We start from the raw sequence: 16,779 nt of genomic DNA, 5'->3' as shown, positions 1-16,779 counted from the left end.
AAGCGACCCTCCGACAGCACGTCGCTAAACATTCGAATGGAAATGTCAAATACCCACTTCTGACGTTCCACCTTCTTCGATCCCAAAAATGGAATGAGAATCACTGCAGCAACCGCCTTTTTTCATTCAAAATGTTGCAGATTAGTGGAACGCTGGACGCACGTTCAGACATTCCCCATTGTCGGCGTCAGATATTCAAGCCGTCAGAGCGTTCCCAACTGCCATGAGAACTTGTGTCTGTGTTGACGAGCAGCAAAGCCTGGACGTAGAGGTCTTTGATTGCCATCTTGCAGTCATCGTTGTCGAAGTGGAAGACATGATTCTGGTACCCAGAATGGAATAGTTTAAGCTTTGGTATTCTTAGAATGGATTTCTTAATTTTTTTAATTTTAATTTTAATTTTTTGAAGTTGGCTAAAAATTAATTTGCAAGTTTCGGCGTGAAGTCATGGATTGCATCTATGGACTCTCAGGGAGAAATAAGTTAGTTTCTCTAATTTATGGGAGAGTGCGTTACTGTAAGCTGCATTAAACATGTCAGACTGTGGGAGATTGGAATCTAGGGTACAATTTTGGTGAACTGAGCTGAAGTAATTGCAAAGTAATTTGTTTTGCGATGGTGGAGAGCGTATTGGCGTTAGGGGTAGCGGGTGATCAATGTCGATATGTAAGAGTTTCTGAGACCGAGGGTGCGGGCACAATGTTTGTAGTTTTCTGTCGGGATATGTGGCAGCCGGATGGGGATGCGTGAAACTTGAATAGATTGTTCAGGATAGTGAAGGGTTTTCAGAGCAATCAGAGCTTCGATTTGTTTTGATGGCGGGGTTTAAACAGGTTAATGAGCTGTTAAATCCCACGTTTTGTTCATGTTCGTGTCGTCTAACTAGACCATAAGAGCATAATGAGGATCGGCAGTCATTTTGTTTCAGGCGACACAGTAAAAGATATAGCCAGTCAAATTACTTCAATGGTCTCCCTTGAAGTAAGTGGGGGCTGTAGTTAATGTAGTCGTCCGCTAGGTGTTCAAAACCGCTGGACAATGCTGGTAGCTTAGTCATATTCTTGAACAAAGCCGTAGGTTTCTAAACTTAAGTTCGGTAGATGCAGGGAGCTTCTGCGATCCCTTGAAACTTTGCAGACGGAAGCATGAATTCTCGTGGCTTTGTATTGTTGTTTCCTCTATTTTCTTATGGATGAGCCTGTGTCGTGATTGTTCACAACACGAAGCAGCAGCAGCAGGAGCAGGAGCAGGAATAGGTACTCTGTCAGTTATCTTGAAATCTCAAAGAGGGCATCCTCTTTAAGATACTGTTTTGAATGGTTGGATTTTTACCCACATTTCTGCTTAATTCTACTTAATGTTGTGTGAGCTAGGATCGTAGGGTAGACTACACTGAACCAGTCGTGGAATTGCATCACTTGTTCTTGAGGGAAGTTGCACAACCCTGAGTTCAAATTTATCCTGCTGCTTGAAAGGGTAGCATGCAGTGGCTTTGAAAACGTTGCGGTTCTTCGCTGGGGGCTCGAGATTCATTGTTTTGTCTGTTGGTCTGGTTGGTTCTTCTCCTTCAGCCACAGAGGCTTAAATTCTGATTTCGTGAGCTCTACCCTTCGCCCTAACTTGAGTGAAGTAATATAATAATCAAAGAGGTCTTGGATAAGTTGCAGGCTTACTGTACTGAAAATGAAGTTGAGTTTTACTATATGTGTAGATTTCGTCCACATCTCATAGTCCTGAACGGGAACGCAATAATGTGATTTTTCTGACGCTGGTTATCAATTGTGGCAGGTGTGAATCAGTCGTCGAGTGTGTGAAGTTTGTGGCGGTACCATGATTCAAATCGTTGAAGAGGAATTGAATATATTGATGAGGGCTGAGTTGGGAAGGGCTATGCGAAGGTGTATACGTCGTTATTCCCGTTTGCTGCCGAGCTATTTTTGCAGAGACCAATGGTTCAGTTCAGTGATATAGAGGGAGGGATGCTTCAAATGGATCCCATTCCCCAAGAGCCCTTGGAAAGTATTCCAAAGTGATCAGGGCAAACATTGGAGAAGATGGATAGATTTGGTTATCAAGATTTACTCTCAAAATGCATTCTGGGTGGGCTCCCAGAAGGTCGTGATCTAAAGTCGAGTTCCAGGCTTGAGGTGAATGCAGAGCCTCCCGCTGGAGCAGGTCGGTTCTCAGAAAACCCGGTGAGTGGTTCTAAAGAAGATACTTCTGGAGCTGCTGAAGCTGACGTTAGAAATTGGACAGGCTCAGGAATAGATGGGACAGCTGTGGAGCAACGAAGCTCTCAGGAACTTAATATCCCTAAAGGCGTTAGCATAAGTCACATGCTAGGAAAACCTTGGCGAGCCGAGGCATTCAAAATTGATGGGGTTCCTCGATCGCTTCTTACATCCGGAGAGATCGGTACCAATTTTCGTGCTGATGTTCTAGAGAATAATATTGTGGACAGCCGTAAGGCTAAGCATGATTTCTCGTTGCCAGTATTCTCATTCAGAAGTTTGTTAGAGGGTGCGGTCTGTGTTCGGTCTCCTAACACTACACAGAGTTCGGTAGGACTAGACAATCAAGGAGTAGTATTGCATGTTGAACATCAGAATTGCACGTTTTTAGCTGAGAATCGTGCTCTTCCCGACCAACGTAGACTCCTTGGAGAGGGGAATAGTGCTATATGTGCAGGAAGCCCAGCATCGCCATGTCGTCGTGATCAGAAGATTCTCTTGGTTGAGGTGATGACAGAATCCTCGAAAGGTCAAAATACTGCACTATGTTCACACGATTCTGGTTTATTAAATGGAGCCACTGTTGGTGATAGCGTGCCGCATGTCTCGTACTCTTCACTTTTACAAGCTCAATTGAGTGAGTCTGTTCTTAAGACAAGAACAGGAGCTTTCTACAAGAAACCGAGGGATGTGGAGCGTCATTCTCTGCTAGTTAACTTGCAGTCGCAATCTGCTGCAGTGAATGGCAGGTTTTTGTCACTAATGACTCAGACTAATCCAGTGCTTCCGTCTGACGCTGAACTGGTTGATGAGAAGACCTCGGATATTCGTCGCTCTAAAGAAACCTCCAGAGACATTTCTGTACACGATTCACGATCCGCCGACAACGTCTCAGGGAGAAATACGAGTGACTTGTTAGAAACTGCTACAGTCCCTGTTTCACTTGTTCTTACAAGAACAGAAGAAGATCCTGCACGGTCAAATTTTGTAGTGAAATTTGCAAGTCCTTTGATGGCTGATCCAATATATACTGATGAGGATATGCTGGATGCTTGCATTTCGTTAGAACCAAGTGATTCCTTATCTTTAAATGACTCAAGATTGGTAGGCAGGGCCTCAAAAAGAGTTGCCATGGAGTACTCACACGCTCCCCCAGTTACTGCACCACCTGTGTCCAAACCATCAAATGCTGAGGCTGCACAGGCAGATAATGTGATGGAACTTGCAAATTCTTTGGTGAATGATTCTACATGCATTAATGAAGGGATGTTGGATGCTCATCTTCCGAGGGGATCTTCTAATGCCCCTGATTTAGACGAAGCACGGTTAGTAGACAATCTTGTGGAGACGGATTACATTGACTCGTCGGAGGTGGCTGCGGTCCCAGCATCATCTATGCTCACAAGAAAAAAACAGGTTGTTTTACCCGCAGAGGTTTTGGCAGATCCAGCAAGTTCAGTGGTGTCTGAGTCCACTTGTATCGTCGAGGAGGTTTCAGATTTGAAACGTTTTGAAGAATTATCTCGAGGGTTTGCTTTGGAAGTGTTGCGATTTCCAGATAATGTCGCGAATGGGGATATCTTAGACTTGTCCAGAAGGGTAGACGCCCCATCCACGTTGGTTATGGTAGATCGAGCAAGTTTTTTTGGAGCTGATTGTGTACTCGTGGATAGTACTTTGGATGTCCAGAGTCCTGAAGAACCCTCTCAACGTCTGGGTATGGAAGAATCACGGTCCACTGAACTTGTCTTAGTGATGGAAGGGATGAATCCTTCAGCAGCTGCTGAGGTCACAGCATCACATGTGTCTTCGGGTGTAGAAGATGTCCCACCAGGAGAGGTTGCGGTCAAAAAGGGCCCAGGTCTTTGTGAGGATTCAGTGATTTCCACTGAACAAGGCAAACATCACTTGAACGTCAACTGCATACTGAATGGTTCTCCGTCAGTCAATCCTTCGCATGGACTAGTGCTTGATAAAAGGCAACAGGCTCCTTTGGAACCTCTGGATATTGAGAGTTTACGTGCTCCAGGTCAATTCAATTCTGTGAGTGAAGAGACATTATTTGAGTCTTTCTGTCAAGCGGGTCTGAATCAAAGTGGGTACACAAACGAAGATTCTGTTGAGGTATCAAGGGACAACGTCTGTGGTAATCAGATTAAACGTAGAACCAGTAGTGTCTTAAGAAAGTATGGAACTGATTATTTAGATGCCTCGAGATTTAGGACATCAATGGGAGTACACGCTTCTGTGCAAGGCCCTGTGGTTGAAAAGCCAGCAGACCTCCCTAATGATGAGATCTTACGCTTTAAAGAGAATAATACCCACTCATTGAATGCTATTATTGCAGTAGTGGATTTTCCTTTGTTTCTGCATTCGGACGGACAGGGTGTAGACCGAGAGAGACAGTTTGTACCAGGATTTGTAGAAAGTGCAACGTTTCATGTTGGAGGTAGGGCTGATCTTGTAGACATTGGCACAGTAGTTGAATGTTCCTTGGAAGCGGGTCTGAAGCAGACAGAAAACGTGGAGGCATTGCTTGAAGAGCAGGAAGATGACAGGGAACGTGAGATTCAAACGCCTTCTTCAGCAGGAAATGTGGCATCACAATCCGGGGCGGATATTAACTTCCATTACATTACATTGGAAGAAGAATTGAACGTATCCAAAGATAAAATTTTACATACTGAAAAGGACAAAGACTACCTTAATATGTACGCTTTGGTGAAGAAGTCCTCTTCTTTTACGCCTCTTAATGTAGGGATTCTGCCGTTCTCAGATAGCAAAGTTGTTGAGCAAGGTTTAGGTTTCACAAGAATTGGTTCTGATTCTCAAGAATTTTCTCTGTTAGAGCCAGTTTCTGAAAAACTTTGCGCACTATATGAGGTCGAAAGATCACATGAAGCTCATGTTGGGAAGATTGTTAATGATGTGACAGAATCGGGTAACTCTGGTGTTCTAGCTGACCAGCTTGTAAGTACAGATCCTGGTGCAATTTCTTCGAGACAAAGGCAAGTCTTTTTACAGGATAGCGACCCCACCATGTCAGGTTCTCTGGAATCTGTACAGGTCACTGGAGCAGAATCTGGGGCCACTCGACAGCAGACGGGAAGAAGCGTTCAATCGTCACAAGGAAAAAAATTTAAAGAAATACATCTTGACGATCTTGGGGACAGAGATGCTAATCAGCATAATGACCATTTTAGACATCTTGACGACCTTGAAGATAATGAAGAACAGCCATATGCTTCACCTTTGATTGTGGCCGTGAATCATCAATTAGCGGGTGCAGAGGTAGTCCATATAATTGCTCTTTTGTGCTGCTTGCTTTTGCTTAAATCATTTCTGCTTTATCAGTCAAAATTATTGTGAAATTTGATCAGTATCCTCAAGGTCTATATCTGCAAAAAAATATGGTTACAGGTCCGTGCCCAGAAAAAGAAGAGGAGGCCACGTGCGCACAATCTCGAGAAAGCTCTTCAAGGAACAGGGAATTCCCACTTTCGTATTTCAGGATCTAAACGAAAGAGGGGCTTGCACATCCAGAGAGATGGTGGTAATCGTTGCAGGCGAAATCAGCATATTGATCTTGATCATCCAGTTCCCGTCTTCATTGAAGGTCGCGACGAGGTGAGAGTGAACTCGTTCCAATGAATGATAGTTTCACGCAGTCTCATGTGGATTGTATGTTTTCACAAGTTGGAATGGCATGGAATCATTAAAAACATTAATAAGTTTTCCTAGTATTTGTGTATTGTCCCTGAATGAGCCAAGCTTTTCCTTTAGAGAAGGTACCAGTCATCCCTGAACCAAAGAGGTGAATGGTTTTTCGCTTGTGCAACCATGCGATAAGTTCAATGTTATTTTGGACTACCTTTTCCTCTGAATAATACTAAATAAGAGCTTACATAATGTCCTTGCTAAAATGAATTGATAAAGCATAGACAAGTCACCTCGGACATTTGATACAAGGTGTCCAAGATTAAGAGATGCTACCATTCTCATCTTTTCACTTGATACCAACATTGCAAAGTAACATTTCAAGAACAATGGTTGGGGATTGTTATATGCGTTGGATGAAGAAGAATCGAGATCTGCTTATTTGGAAGTGATCCTTCTATTTGAGCTGACTTCTAAACCAACAGAAGAGTGATTGATTCTGATGGTTCTATTTCCCTAGGGGTTTGAGGAGACAGATCGTAGTGCATTTTTGCGTTGGTTATTACATCAGGATGAAGGGAACGGTGCACCATCTCCAACTACATGGAAGAGGCCTCGCAGAAATGGTCGGGAAATGAAGAAACCTATCATAGTCATACCATCATTCCGAGTTGTCGCCGACTATGAAGGCAGACAGCAAGCAGTTGAGAATCAACAAAAACTAAAATCAAGTATTCATGAGGTACTTTTGAAGCAATCAGTCTCTTTCTGCTGATTTGCATCATATGTTTCCCGTCATTTAGGTCTGCACCAGAGTACTACTGTTCTATCATCTGTTGTGAACTAGATCCTTACATGGTGATTAACAGAATGTGGCGATATCGAGCACTGCGCGGCAGTCAGATTATGATATGGATGATGAGGATGAAAGATGGCTGCATTCGTGGAATAAGCGGCTCGCTGCAGCTGGCTCAAATCAGCCAATTTCCGAGGACAAATTCGAGGAGATCATTGAACTCTTAGAGAGGTCTGCTCAGTTGGAAGCAACTCCAACCGTAGATGATCTAGGACAGCCTGTGTCTGGTGGTACTTTACCGAACACCTCTCCGTCGGATATCAACCCAGCTACTTCAGGCGTTCCAGTTCTAGAGAATGCACCCACGTTGAGCACATCAACAGTGAGATCTGGACATCATCCTCAGACTGGTGGGAGGCAGAAAATTTCAACTTCATCAATCCGGTATGACTGTCTTGGGGGGGTATCTACATCTCCAACTAGTGCAGTTCGATTCCACTCATGGACTTCGAAAAATGAAAAGATCATCTGCAAAACTGTTGCAGATACTGTAATTAAAAGGCCAAGTGAACGTTTATTACAGAAGTCCTTCGAGCCTCTTTCACAGAAATCCACTGACGACTGTTGCGTATGTAACGAGGGGGAAAATGACAAGAATAACCCGGTAAGGCTGCTTCTCTTTCTGGTATCCGTTAGTCCTCTGAAGTACCTGCAAGGGTGCTGTGTCTTCTATGTATTGCTCTTTATGCAGGACAATTTATTGGTTTCATAGAGGAGTAAGCTGGAGTATTAAGTACTCCATGACACATTTGTCAAGGGTCGAGTATGGTCGGTATCGCTCATATGCACTAGCTTTGGTTAGAGGAGTGCTAATATGTGCTTTTAATGACTTGCAATTTAATGGAGCCGTTTGTAAGTTGCAAGCATGTTAGCAAACATCATCCTTTCCGTTTGTGATTTTTGGATTCGAGTTGGCCAAAACAACATTTGTATAGAATGGCTGGTTGAATCGCTCTTCAAGAATGACAGCAAAAGTGACTGGATTACCCATTTTGTTCCTAAGGCTTATTGCGTATAATGTGCCCGGCAGGTGTATACTTGCAAAAATTGCTTTATGCACGTGCATCAATCGTGCTATGGTATTCGTGAAAAATTTCGTAATGATCAGGGACGAATTTTTGCACCTCCCAACTGGTTTTGCCGCATATGTGAGGCGGTGGCAGTTGGAGTGGCAAAGCCTAACGTCAGGTACGTATTTTGGTCTCGAGTGGTGCATTTAGATTGCTTTTGTTTATATATATATATATAATTTTTTTTTTTTCTGATTTTTTATTTCACAGGTTTTGTGGGATTGTTCAAAATCTTCGTGAAGCTTATTTGAATTTCGCTCTAGATTTTAGTGTTTCTGAGTGAGCGGCTGAGTGTGGTTTTGTAAAATATATCGCGAACAACTGTGTTGGGATAATATCCTTGTGATGTTATAATGTGTATACAGCGAAGATAATGTTATGTGGACATGCTAGTTGTTCGCGTTGAAGGATAAAATGTTATTATCATTTGAATTGAGTTGATCAGCTCGATTTAATGAATTTTTAATGGTCTTGATAGACTTTCATATAATTTTTAAGATCGTTGGTTCGTTTCACCACCTTATCATCTTCAAGCTCGTTTTCGTTCATTCTCTTTAATGAGCGATTTAACTGGATATTGTTGGTGCTGCAGTTGTGTTTTATGTCGAAAGAGAGGAGGTGCTTTGAAACAAACTGTATCTCCTCAGAAGTGGGCCCATGTCGCTTGTGCTCTTTACACCCCAGAAACCTTTTTCGTCGATCCTGATGCAATGGAGCCTATCGATGGTATTGTGACAGTGGTGGCAAGGGCTCAGGAACGACAAGATCGGTGTGGTCTATGTGGGGCGAAGAAGGGCATATGTTCTCTCTGTTCAGTCAAGGACTGTAGAGTTCCATTTCACATCTCTTGTGGAGTTAGCCAGGGAGCATCATTTGAGGCAAGTTACTCACATCACGTTGTTTATGGCTTAGATGCATTTTAAATCCCTCCACGCAACGTGGTTACTGTTCTTTGGCTGTTTTGTTGTTACCAATCTCAATTTCATCGACAGTTGAGCTCATTGTTTGATGGTTTTTGGATGAAAAAATCTGAATTCCTGCAATTTGTGAATTTGGAACTTCGCTGTTTGAAGTCCTTGGTGCCACACGTTTTGTTCAGTCGCGCAAACCGAAGCAGAAAGGGGTAGGTGTCCGATCCTTTTGCCCCCGCCATGCGCACATAACCTCCCCGTTGAAGGTGATTCATATGGTGAGCAGCAACACCAATAGTGAGGCTATCCCCTCTGTTACAGCCAGGGGCAGCATTTCAGCAGCTTCCTCTATGGACCACAGGAAAGAAGACTCTTCTTGGCAAAACATATCACCTCTACATGAAAATTTTGTTGAGTCAACTTGTCGGGGCAATAATCCGGCCATAGAAGTTAATTACTTGACGGATAATGTTACAAGCAATAATGGGAAGGGTATCGAGGATGCAGGTAGGCCCAAAGGTATACGTCTCATTTTGAAACGAGGATGGGATGAGGCTTGTACTCAAGTATCAGAAGATGGGATCTCAATCGACCGCCAGGAGAAATCTCCTAATGAAACGGTAGGCGCCAAAGATAAGTTCGAAGCTCAGGCAGGAAAATCTACTTGGCCTGTGGTTGAGTCTGGACAGAGGCTGGAAAATAGCAAACTTAGCTTCGGGAAGCTTTCTCATGATCAAGATTCAGAATCCTTTCGCACTTTTGTCCAACATGAAAGCGAAAACAGTGAGGATCAACAGCCAGAGAAAAGGAAGGAGAACATGGCTGTAGTAGATCAAATGGCTGGTGATGCTGCTGTTCTTGACAACGATTCAAAGATTTTAAGAAGTTTAACAGAAGAGAGGTTTGCCAAGGAGGTCAAAGAACTTATTGCTCTTGAAGCGGCAATGAAATCAGGTGTGGCGCCTTCGCATTTCATGCGAGGAGCATTTGTGTATTGGCGTGCCAAGCGAGCGGAGCATGACGCTTCACTGCTTTGTGATCTTCGCCATGTAAGTTTGCAGTCTCTATCCAGCTGGCGAGTGACCGTGGAACATTAAATTGAGAAAATTAAAATGCATGTCAGGCTTACTATTAAAAGAAGAAATTCAACAAATTTGGATTAGGCAGATATATCTTGTCTGAACATTCCCTCACGGAGTTATGTGCTGCGTTCTAGCTAGAGTCTCTGAAGCCATCGGTTGTGCAGGAGCAATGGTTCAAATCCCAGGGTATCTTCAACAAGGATGCAACTGTTGAGGAAAACGTTTCTACTGGGAAGATGGGCTCTCCTTCCATTGTTCTATTAACACAAGAATTACACCCAATGTCTTCTGAGAAGGTACATCTCTCTCAATAGGTTCACGTCTGAAACTCAATAATCTAAAACACCTTGGTTGATGATCCTCAACTTGTAAGTTTTACCAAGTTCCTCTGGGATCTCTACAACTACCATTAGATGCGAATGTTGAAAGTCATGCCACATGCTTGCTGTGTAGAGTGGTGTATACAGGTTTTTGCACGATGTTTCGTGGTTTCTTATGTTGTACCTTCATTTATGTTAGATACTGGAGAGGGCTTGGGATCTTAGGAAGCATCTGGAGCGTCTGCGTATCATGAGTGAACTGGTGGTAAAACGAGAGAATTTAAAATATAACCAACAGGTTGTGCTGGGCACCATAGCCTCTGTGGAGCTTAACAAGGCTGAGAATTTTTCAAGAGAACGGTGCTGTGTTTGGTGTCCCTCAACCAAAACTTTGCTCAAGTGTGAAACGTGTTCACGCAGCTATTGCTATAATTGTTTCAAACATCGGAAGGGTTTTGGAGTTAAGGGTTGGAAGGCTGCGATGAAACAACCTGTGTACAGTTGTAACTATTGCCGCGAGCTCTCTGCTAAAATAGCAGACTTGTCTACTAATATGGATTTAGCTCCAAACAACTTTGTAGATAGTAGGGTGATAAGTACCTCAACCACTACAAGTAAATCTCTGGATGAGGGTAGAGGAAAGGGAGTAGGGAAAGGGCGTGATAAAGCTAAGGTCTGGCAAAGGAATGACAAACGTGCATCATGTAGACCAGCTGAAGGTGGGGTGATCATTTCAGATAGCAAACTGATGGATATGCATGAAGACACAGGAAATGAACAGAGGACATGCCTTACTGAAGGGAATATTTGTACAGAAGGTGACAATGCCGGGACTTATTCTCCTACACGAGGAGGAAAGATATATTCCAGTTATGGAAACAGGGTGAGCAATCAGGGAAAGATCGACCAGCTTGACCCAGGGTTGAAGACATTCTTGAATGGTGCCGATGGCCAGATGGGTCATTCGAGCTTCGAATCCACGCTACGAAGACTCAACATACTCCAGTGCAGAAGCACAGAAGTGGATCAGGACATGGCGACTCCTTTCGAGAATCCCTCGAATGATATGGAAATAGTGGTTGCAAATAATGGGGATTTGGATCATGTTGTTGATAGAGAGGAGAGTGGTGCAGCAGGCACGGATCATTGTGGTCATAGGACTGGACTTGACTTCAATGCTCCCGGTGCTGTGCACTCTCCTGCATTACTCGTATACAAGACCAAGAGAAGGTTCATTCTGGGCATGAACTCTGAATCTCCACCATCGGCTTATGATATTTCAATTCCTCCCTCTTCCCCTTAGCACTTAAGGATAGAACATCGACAACAGCACTTCTCCCATCTCTTAGCGGATTGAGTGAAGGAGTTGATAGAAACTTTTCTGTTCGGCGTTCTTGACTCTGTTTTAAGGTCCTCAAATAGAATCCATGAACTTCAACATTCAAGCTTTCTGGTTGATGCATTTTTTGGAGACCGAAATGCTTTATGAAACCAAGATTTGTGGTCAGTCTATCAAATTCTCAGTTTAATAATTCCATTGGTTCTCTAAAATGTTTAGCATTGCACTAAAACATCAAGCTCTTAAATACTTTATAATTATTATTAGTATGTCATATTTTTATAATCATTATTGGCATAAAAGTTAACATAACTGATGTATTATTAGACTTATGAATGTGAGTGGTGGTAATATTAATCCAATGTTAACAACATTGTGGCTTATCTTTTACTATTTTTTAATCTTTAAATTTAACTACAATTACATTGTTTTTAAACAAGATAATAATTCATTATTAATTATATAATTAATTAGGATGGCACACATGCCATTGATTGTTATTAGACAATAGAGCCATACTTTTATATTCTTTAAAGAACAATAATCATAAAATTTGTACAAAGGTTTTTTTGGATAATAAAATTTTACTATTTTTTTAATAATTAAATTAAATTTATCAAACATTATGTTTTTATTTTACTAGTTAGAATGCTTTTAATATTTCTTAATATGTGAAAAATTAAGTATATTAATAAAAAAAATTAATTTAAAAAATTATAAATGCATAAAAACTTTAGCTTAAGAAATTTTCTTTTGATATATTAATTTGTTGTAATATGTTTTCTTTGAAATTTTACATTATCCAAAGGAATGAATTATAAAACATCACTACAAAGAAAAACTTCAAATCCTAGTCTCCTATCTATTAATTGATAATACTCTATACATCTTCATCTTGTATATGTATTCTTCAGTAAATTTTTTCTTTGACTTATTTTCTTAGCATTCTTTTTAACTAATTCAAATCTTTGATGTATAATCTCTAAAAATAATTAAAAAAAATGTACAATAGCTTTTCAAAAATAGTCAATAAAAGAACATGATGTGAATGTAGAAAAAATGTTTATATAATCTTATTAATTAAGAGTATATAAGAGATTAAATATGAGCTTATGAATTTGGCATGTCTAATTAGATATGATAAACTTAGTTGGTGTAAGAAAAAGTGGTTGAGCATTATTACCAGTAACATTCGTGTTATCAATAATAAAATATGTGTTATCAGTAATAAAATATTCGGCCATAAGAAAATTGTGATTTGAAAAACATTCTATGGTCCAATAAAGTTTGTAGATTATAAAATTAAACAATGATGTTTTAAGAATATATCTGCCAATGGTGTAGCAACAACTGCATTATTAGCGTAAAAATTGTGTGTGCAATAGAACCTGCATTTGAGTAGCATATGTCCCAAGTACTCAACTTCACGAAGTTATGTAGAATGTACACTTTGGGGCATGGTTGTCCAATATATGGTTGGCTTTGTCTATAGATCTATTTTTATTTATTTTAAAAATAATTATTAGTGATTAAACAAGATAATAATTAAAAGATGCGATTATTCATACCTTCACCTTTTCTACCTTCTTTGTCCAGCATATCAAATTTGGTAAATTTAATCCCATATTTGATAGACTGCATCAAATAATATAACAAACATGCTAAGAAAAGAATCTATTTTGTAGTGGATCTTAATAAAATATTTAAGTTGGATCACTATTGATGAGTCCTTTTCTTAAAAGATTTTCTTAGGACCATGATGCAGCTTTAAGTAACGTCCGAGTAGGGAGATTATATTGAAATGAAGAACGAATGGAGACTGGCAGTTGATACTTAAGTTTTTAGTTCCAGATTGCTTAAGACAGCATCAGCCAAAGATGAAAGCAAGTAAACGGGTTATAACAATTTCAATTTTAGGACAAAAGAAATTGAAGTATTCTCCTCTGGACTACTTGAGTCTTCAAAAGGGCAAATCAAAGCATTGATATATCTTGAAGGATTGATATCGAACCATTACAATTACTGTCAGGAGAGGACAGCGACGGGCCCAATAGCTTCTGGAAACATTGAGTGACACATAGTTGAAATGCTTATACCACAATCAGATATATATACTTGAATGTGTGTGATTCTTTCGTCTGCACTGTGAAAAATACAATAATTCACTATTAATTAAGGCACCAAGCGCGAGAGAGCTGTAATGCTTTATTGAATGTATTCATGTAACACAACGATATAGACTCATTCAACACAGACCTGCAAATCAATTTTATTCTCTTGTGAATGATGATATATACGAAGATCACACTGCATCATAATGTTTCACTCCCGAACCTTGTCTCAAAGTGATGGTACAAAATTATTTCAGTGGCAGTTATAGCCAGGTAATTACATGTTCAATCACTTAATGCTGCTAACGCCAAGAAGTAACATGTTGCTAGGGTTATCACCAGGCTCCCCGACTCTCTGCACTTTCATAAAAATAAACCAAATAAGTCATTATGTAGTCAGGCTTTGTCCCCTAATGCAAGAAACCTGAGATCCGGAGGCCAATACGAAACAAAGAAGTCGTTAAGTATCGCAAACATGAATTAGTAAACCTGAAGAAATACCAGTCGTAGAGATTGAGTACACGTATCGGCAGTGCTCACGTTATATTCCAACATGTAGCCGCCAACGTCGAAAATTAAATGATGGGCTACAAGTAAAAAACAATCATACAGGAACAGCTTGAACAAGACAGATCAGAAAATCAGCAAAATAGCACTTACATGGGTAAGGCGACTTGCAACCGTCAGCTTACTCTACTTCTCCGATGAGTTGGGGCCCCTCTTCTTACCGAAACCAACCACTGCGTCAAAACATTCGCCAACCTAAAGGTTATGAAGCGACATAACACACTACGTGGCAGATAAGTGATCCCAAAAACTAATTGCTACAAAAGAACCTTAAAGAAGCCAACGCACCTGCAGTCACAAACCGGCGGTTGTACTGCATCCTCTTGTGGGCACGACCCTTTGGCTTCTTCTTCTTGTCCTGCTTGGCAACCTTGGGCGTCTGACCACGCACCTTACCGGCACGGGCCAAGGATCCATGAACCTTACCTGCCCGGTACCACAAACCAAAAACAGCACAACATCAAAAAAAAAAAAAAAAAAAAAAAAAAAAACAGAAAACTATAAGAATTTCGATGTCTAAACAAACTCTACAACCCTACAACGCCTTCACTTTGAGGATTCGCTATAGAAGCGGATATGTTCAGATCCTACGCTCTTAACGATAGAATAGCGAACGTACTCATGGTGGCGGGTAGAAAGCGAACAAGCGGAAGCAGAGACGACTCAAGATGCGCGATGTCTCGATCACGAGGGAAAGAGCAAGTAGTTTTACGGCTGCGGTGTTTTCAGGTGGACCGACGCACCCGAAACCCTAAATTCGACAGTCCATATTGATGAAGGTGATTTAACATCATCCACTTCGTGGATGGTAAATTTATTCCATTATGCTTCGTAAGCGGAGTGCCCCTGTTCAGACTACAAGCTTTCGATCAGTATGCAAGCGACATGCAAGGGATCCAGATGATCTGCCAAGAGGCAGAAGAGGTAACCTGCAACCCCTGGGTGTTCAGTGCGATTTTGAACGTAGAAAATCTCTGGGCTCTTACGCTTGGGGGGGGGGGGGACGTTTGGAGGTTTGCAGCACAAGATCAAAGTAACCAATGTATGGATCAACGCCAATATGATAGGACTGATGGAGTGACGCGGCTTCTTGCTACAGATGACAAGTTCCTCCGACGATGGACCAAGCAAGTGATGCTGAACGAACTCAAAGGAAACAGTTCGTCCATAACTTCAATGATGCTACCATAGCGCTCCATGCACACATCCGTCCCTCAAACACCGAAGTTTTTATCACTGCGGTGTACAGATGTGAGTGTTCTTAACATTCCTTTCAAAATGAAATCTTCCCGCGGTGTGAGTGCACGATGAAACACTTAATTCTGACTTGAAATTTTCTGTGCACAAAGGAATCGCACAAATTCTTTCTGTATAATGAGAAATTTCTCTTGAGCTATTTTTACAAACCGTGGCATCAATCCAGACAGTATAATCATTATTATATTACATGAACGAGCTTCCTAGGTTCTACAATTTTAGGCCTGTAGATTGCAACATAAAATCTGGTAATAAAATAATGTATGTAATGGGTGAGGTGCCTCCTAAGAATCAAGGCATGATAACTGAAAGTCCAATCCTCCAGCTCCTTGCGAAATAATCCCACTGAAACCATCCATTTCAGATTGGGAATCCTCCTTTGCGACTTTGAAGCATGGCGTCAACATCGCACACAGAGCCCGCGCAACTCCATTTTTGATCCACTATACGTAGCATGCTCTAATTGTTCCGTGAAAGACTTCTGATTCTGCTTGCGTCGTAAAACAAAGACCTGCACTTCCAAAAATACAAGAATATCCATGAGCAAGGCTTGTTGCGGCTCAGCCCAATAAAATTCATTAGATAATGTCGGGCGGAGGAGGAAATTGCAAGCCCTCGCAACGATACACACTTCAACACACCTATTGTTCATGTCTCGATTACAGTTAGCTCCCTCAGACGTGCTTCCAACTCAGCAATTTGTTGATCTCTCTCCTGAAGAAGAACTTGTTCTTCGTCACAAGCAGACTGAACAGCCTGAACCTGAGTTTCTAATCGATGAATATCTTTCTCCCACGCCTCGTCCGTGACCTCGAAAATTCCATGAGCCACCCGCACAATTCGCCATAAAGTAAGCATGATAATCACCCCCGCAGTGTCCGTATGTAGTGTTAGCTCCAACACTGGGGCAGTACACACAACGATCAAGTCCAACACGTACAACGGATGCAAGAAAAAGGCCATTCCAAACGCCACAATAAGCCCAAAAACATTCAACAATAACAGCGACAGTATCGCAACACTTGTCCAGTACGTCCACTTCCACTCCTCCCTACGCTCGAAATAGCTGCCGCAGCTGGTGCAAGACTCCACCATAGCAATGCAATCATTCAAATCCTCACTCTTAATATGAATCGTCTTCAAAATATCAATGGCCACTGCCGTCAGATCCAACGCCAAGAGAGCCACGATCACGGCATGAGTCCATGTCGACTCAAGCACAGTCGCGAGATTCTTCCGCCACTCCTATCTATTATCCACATGACTCTCCCGCTTAATCCACCGCCGTGCTGACAACCGAAATGCGTGCGTCCTCCTCCGCCATGTCGTGCTCACGTTCGCCAACTCATGCCTTAGTGTCTCAAGCTCATGCGGAATT

General features: G+C 41.6%; 3 protein-coding genes and 1 long non-coding RNA gene across 10 annotated transcripts; 2 read left to right on the top strand and 2 right to left on the bottom strand.

Moving 5' to 3' along the window:
* The first annotated feature begins 213 nt into the window (after positions 1 to 213).
* On the top strand, positions 214 to 11,678 carry LOC112285087 (uncharacterized). 4 transcript variants are annotated; one of them, XM_024525622.3, is made up of 10 exons: positions 214 to 325; positions 1,789 to 5,522; positions 5,652 to 5,858; positions 6,409 to 6,630; positions 6,758 to 7,348; positions 7,775 to 7,932; positions 8,407 to 8,692; positions 8,914 to 9,774; positions 9,972 to 10,103; positions 10,327 to 11,678. In XM_024525622.3, exons 2-10 carry the CDS (start codon positions 2,055 to 2,057, stop codon positions 11,428 to 11,430), a joined length of 7,029 nt encoding a protein of 2,342 aa, XP_024381390.1. In that variant the 5' UTR covers positions 214 to 325; positions 1,789 to 2,054; the 3' UTR covers positions 11,431 to 11,678. The 4 variants fall into 4 exon arrangements, with proteins under 4 accessions (XP_024381390.1, XP_090108346.1, XP_024381388.1 ...); XM_090252220.1 differs by lacking the exon at positions 214 to 325 and adding an exon at positions 455 to 1,256 and having other exon boundaries at positions 10,426 to 11,678; XM_024525620.3 differs by lacking the exon at positions 214 to 325 and adding an exon at positions 458 to 1,256.
* Positions 11,679 to 13,801: 2,123 nt separating this feature from the next.
* Positions 13,802 to 14,831, bottom strand: LOC112285146 (small ribosomal subunit protein eS30z/eS30y/eS30x). Of its 2 annotated transcripts, none has more exons than XM_024525720.3 (4): positions 14,764 to 14,831; positions 14,433 to 14,570; positions 14,238 to 14,317; positions 13,802 to 13,937 (listed from the first exon to the last, which is right to left on the bottom strand). In XM_024525720.3, the coding sequence occupies exons 1-3, from the start codon at positions 14,765 to 14,767 to the stop codon at positions 14,271 to 14,273; spliced, it is 189 nt and encodes a 62-aa protein (XP_024381488.1). In that variant the 5' UTR covers positions 14,768 to 14,831; the 3' UTR covers positions 13,802 to 13,937; positions 14,238 to 14,270. The 2 variants fall into 2 exon arrangements, with proteins under 2 accessions (XP_024381488.1, XP_024381487.1); XM_024525719.3 differs by having other exon boundaries at positions 13,802 to 13,932.
* A 101-nt stretch (positions 14,832 to 14,932) lies between these two features.
* On the top strand, positions 14,933 to 15,907 carry LOC149988603 (uncharacterized). 3 transcript variants are annotated; one of them, XR_016504322.1, is made up of 3 exons: positions 14,935 to 15,068; positions 15,158 to 15,395; positions 15,766 to 15,907. It is a non-coding gene; the product is annotated as an uncharacterized LOC149988603 (long non-coding RNA). The 3 variants fall into 3 exon arrangements; XR_016504321.1 differs by lacking the exon at positions 15,766 to 15,907 and having other exon boundaries at positions 14,933 to 15,068; positions 15,166 to 15,550; XR_016504320.1 differs by lacking the exon at positions 15,766 to 15,907 and having other exon boundaries at positions 14,934 to 15,068; positions 15,244 to 15,550.
* Positions 15,465 to 16,516, bottom strand: LOC112285145 (uncharacterized). The gene is made up of 2 exons (XM_024525718.3): positions 16,043 to 16,516; positions 15,465 to 15,912 (listed from the first exon to the last, which is right to left on the bottom strand). The coding sequence occupies exon 1, from the start codon at positions 16,494 to 16,496 to the stop codon at positions 16,050 to 16,052; it is 447 nt and encodes a 148-aa protein (XP_024381486.1). The 5' UTR covers positions 16,497 to 16,516; the 3' UTR covers positions 15,465 to 15,912; positions 16,043 to 16,049.
* Positions 16,517 to 16,779: the final 263 nt, after the last annotated feature.

This window comes from Physcomitrium patens, chromosome 7 (genome assembly GCF_059467195.1).
Source record: "Physcomitrium patens ecotype Gransden chromosome 7, ASM5946719v1, whole genome shotgun sequence".
NCBI lineage: Eukaryota > Viridiplantae > Streptophyta > Bryopsida > Funariales > Funariaceae > Physcomitrium > Physcomitrium patens.
The sequence above is the reverse complement of the archived record's forward strand: the minus strand, read 5'-3'. Positions and strand labels throughout refer to the sequence as shown.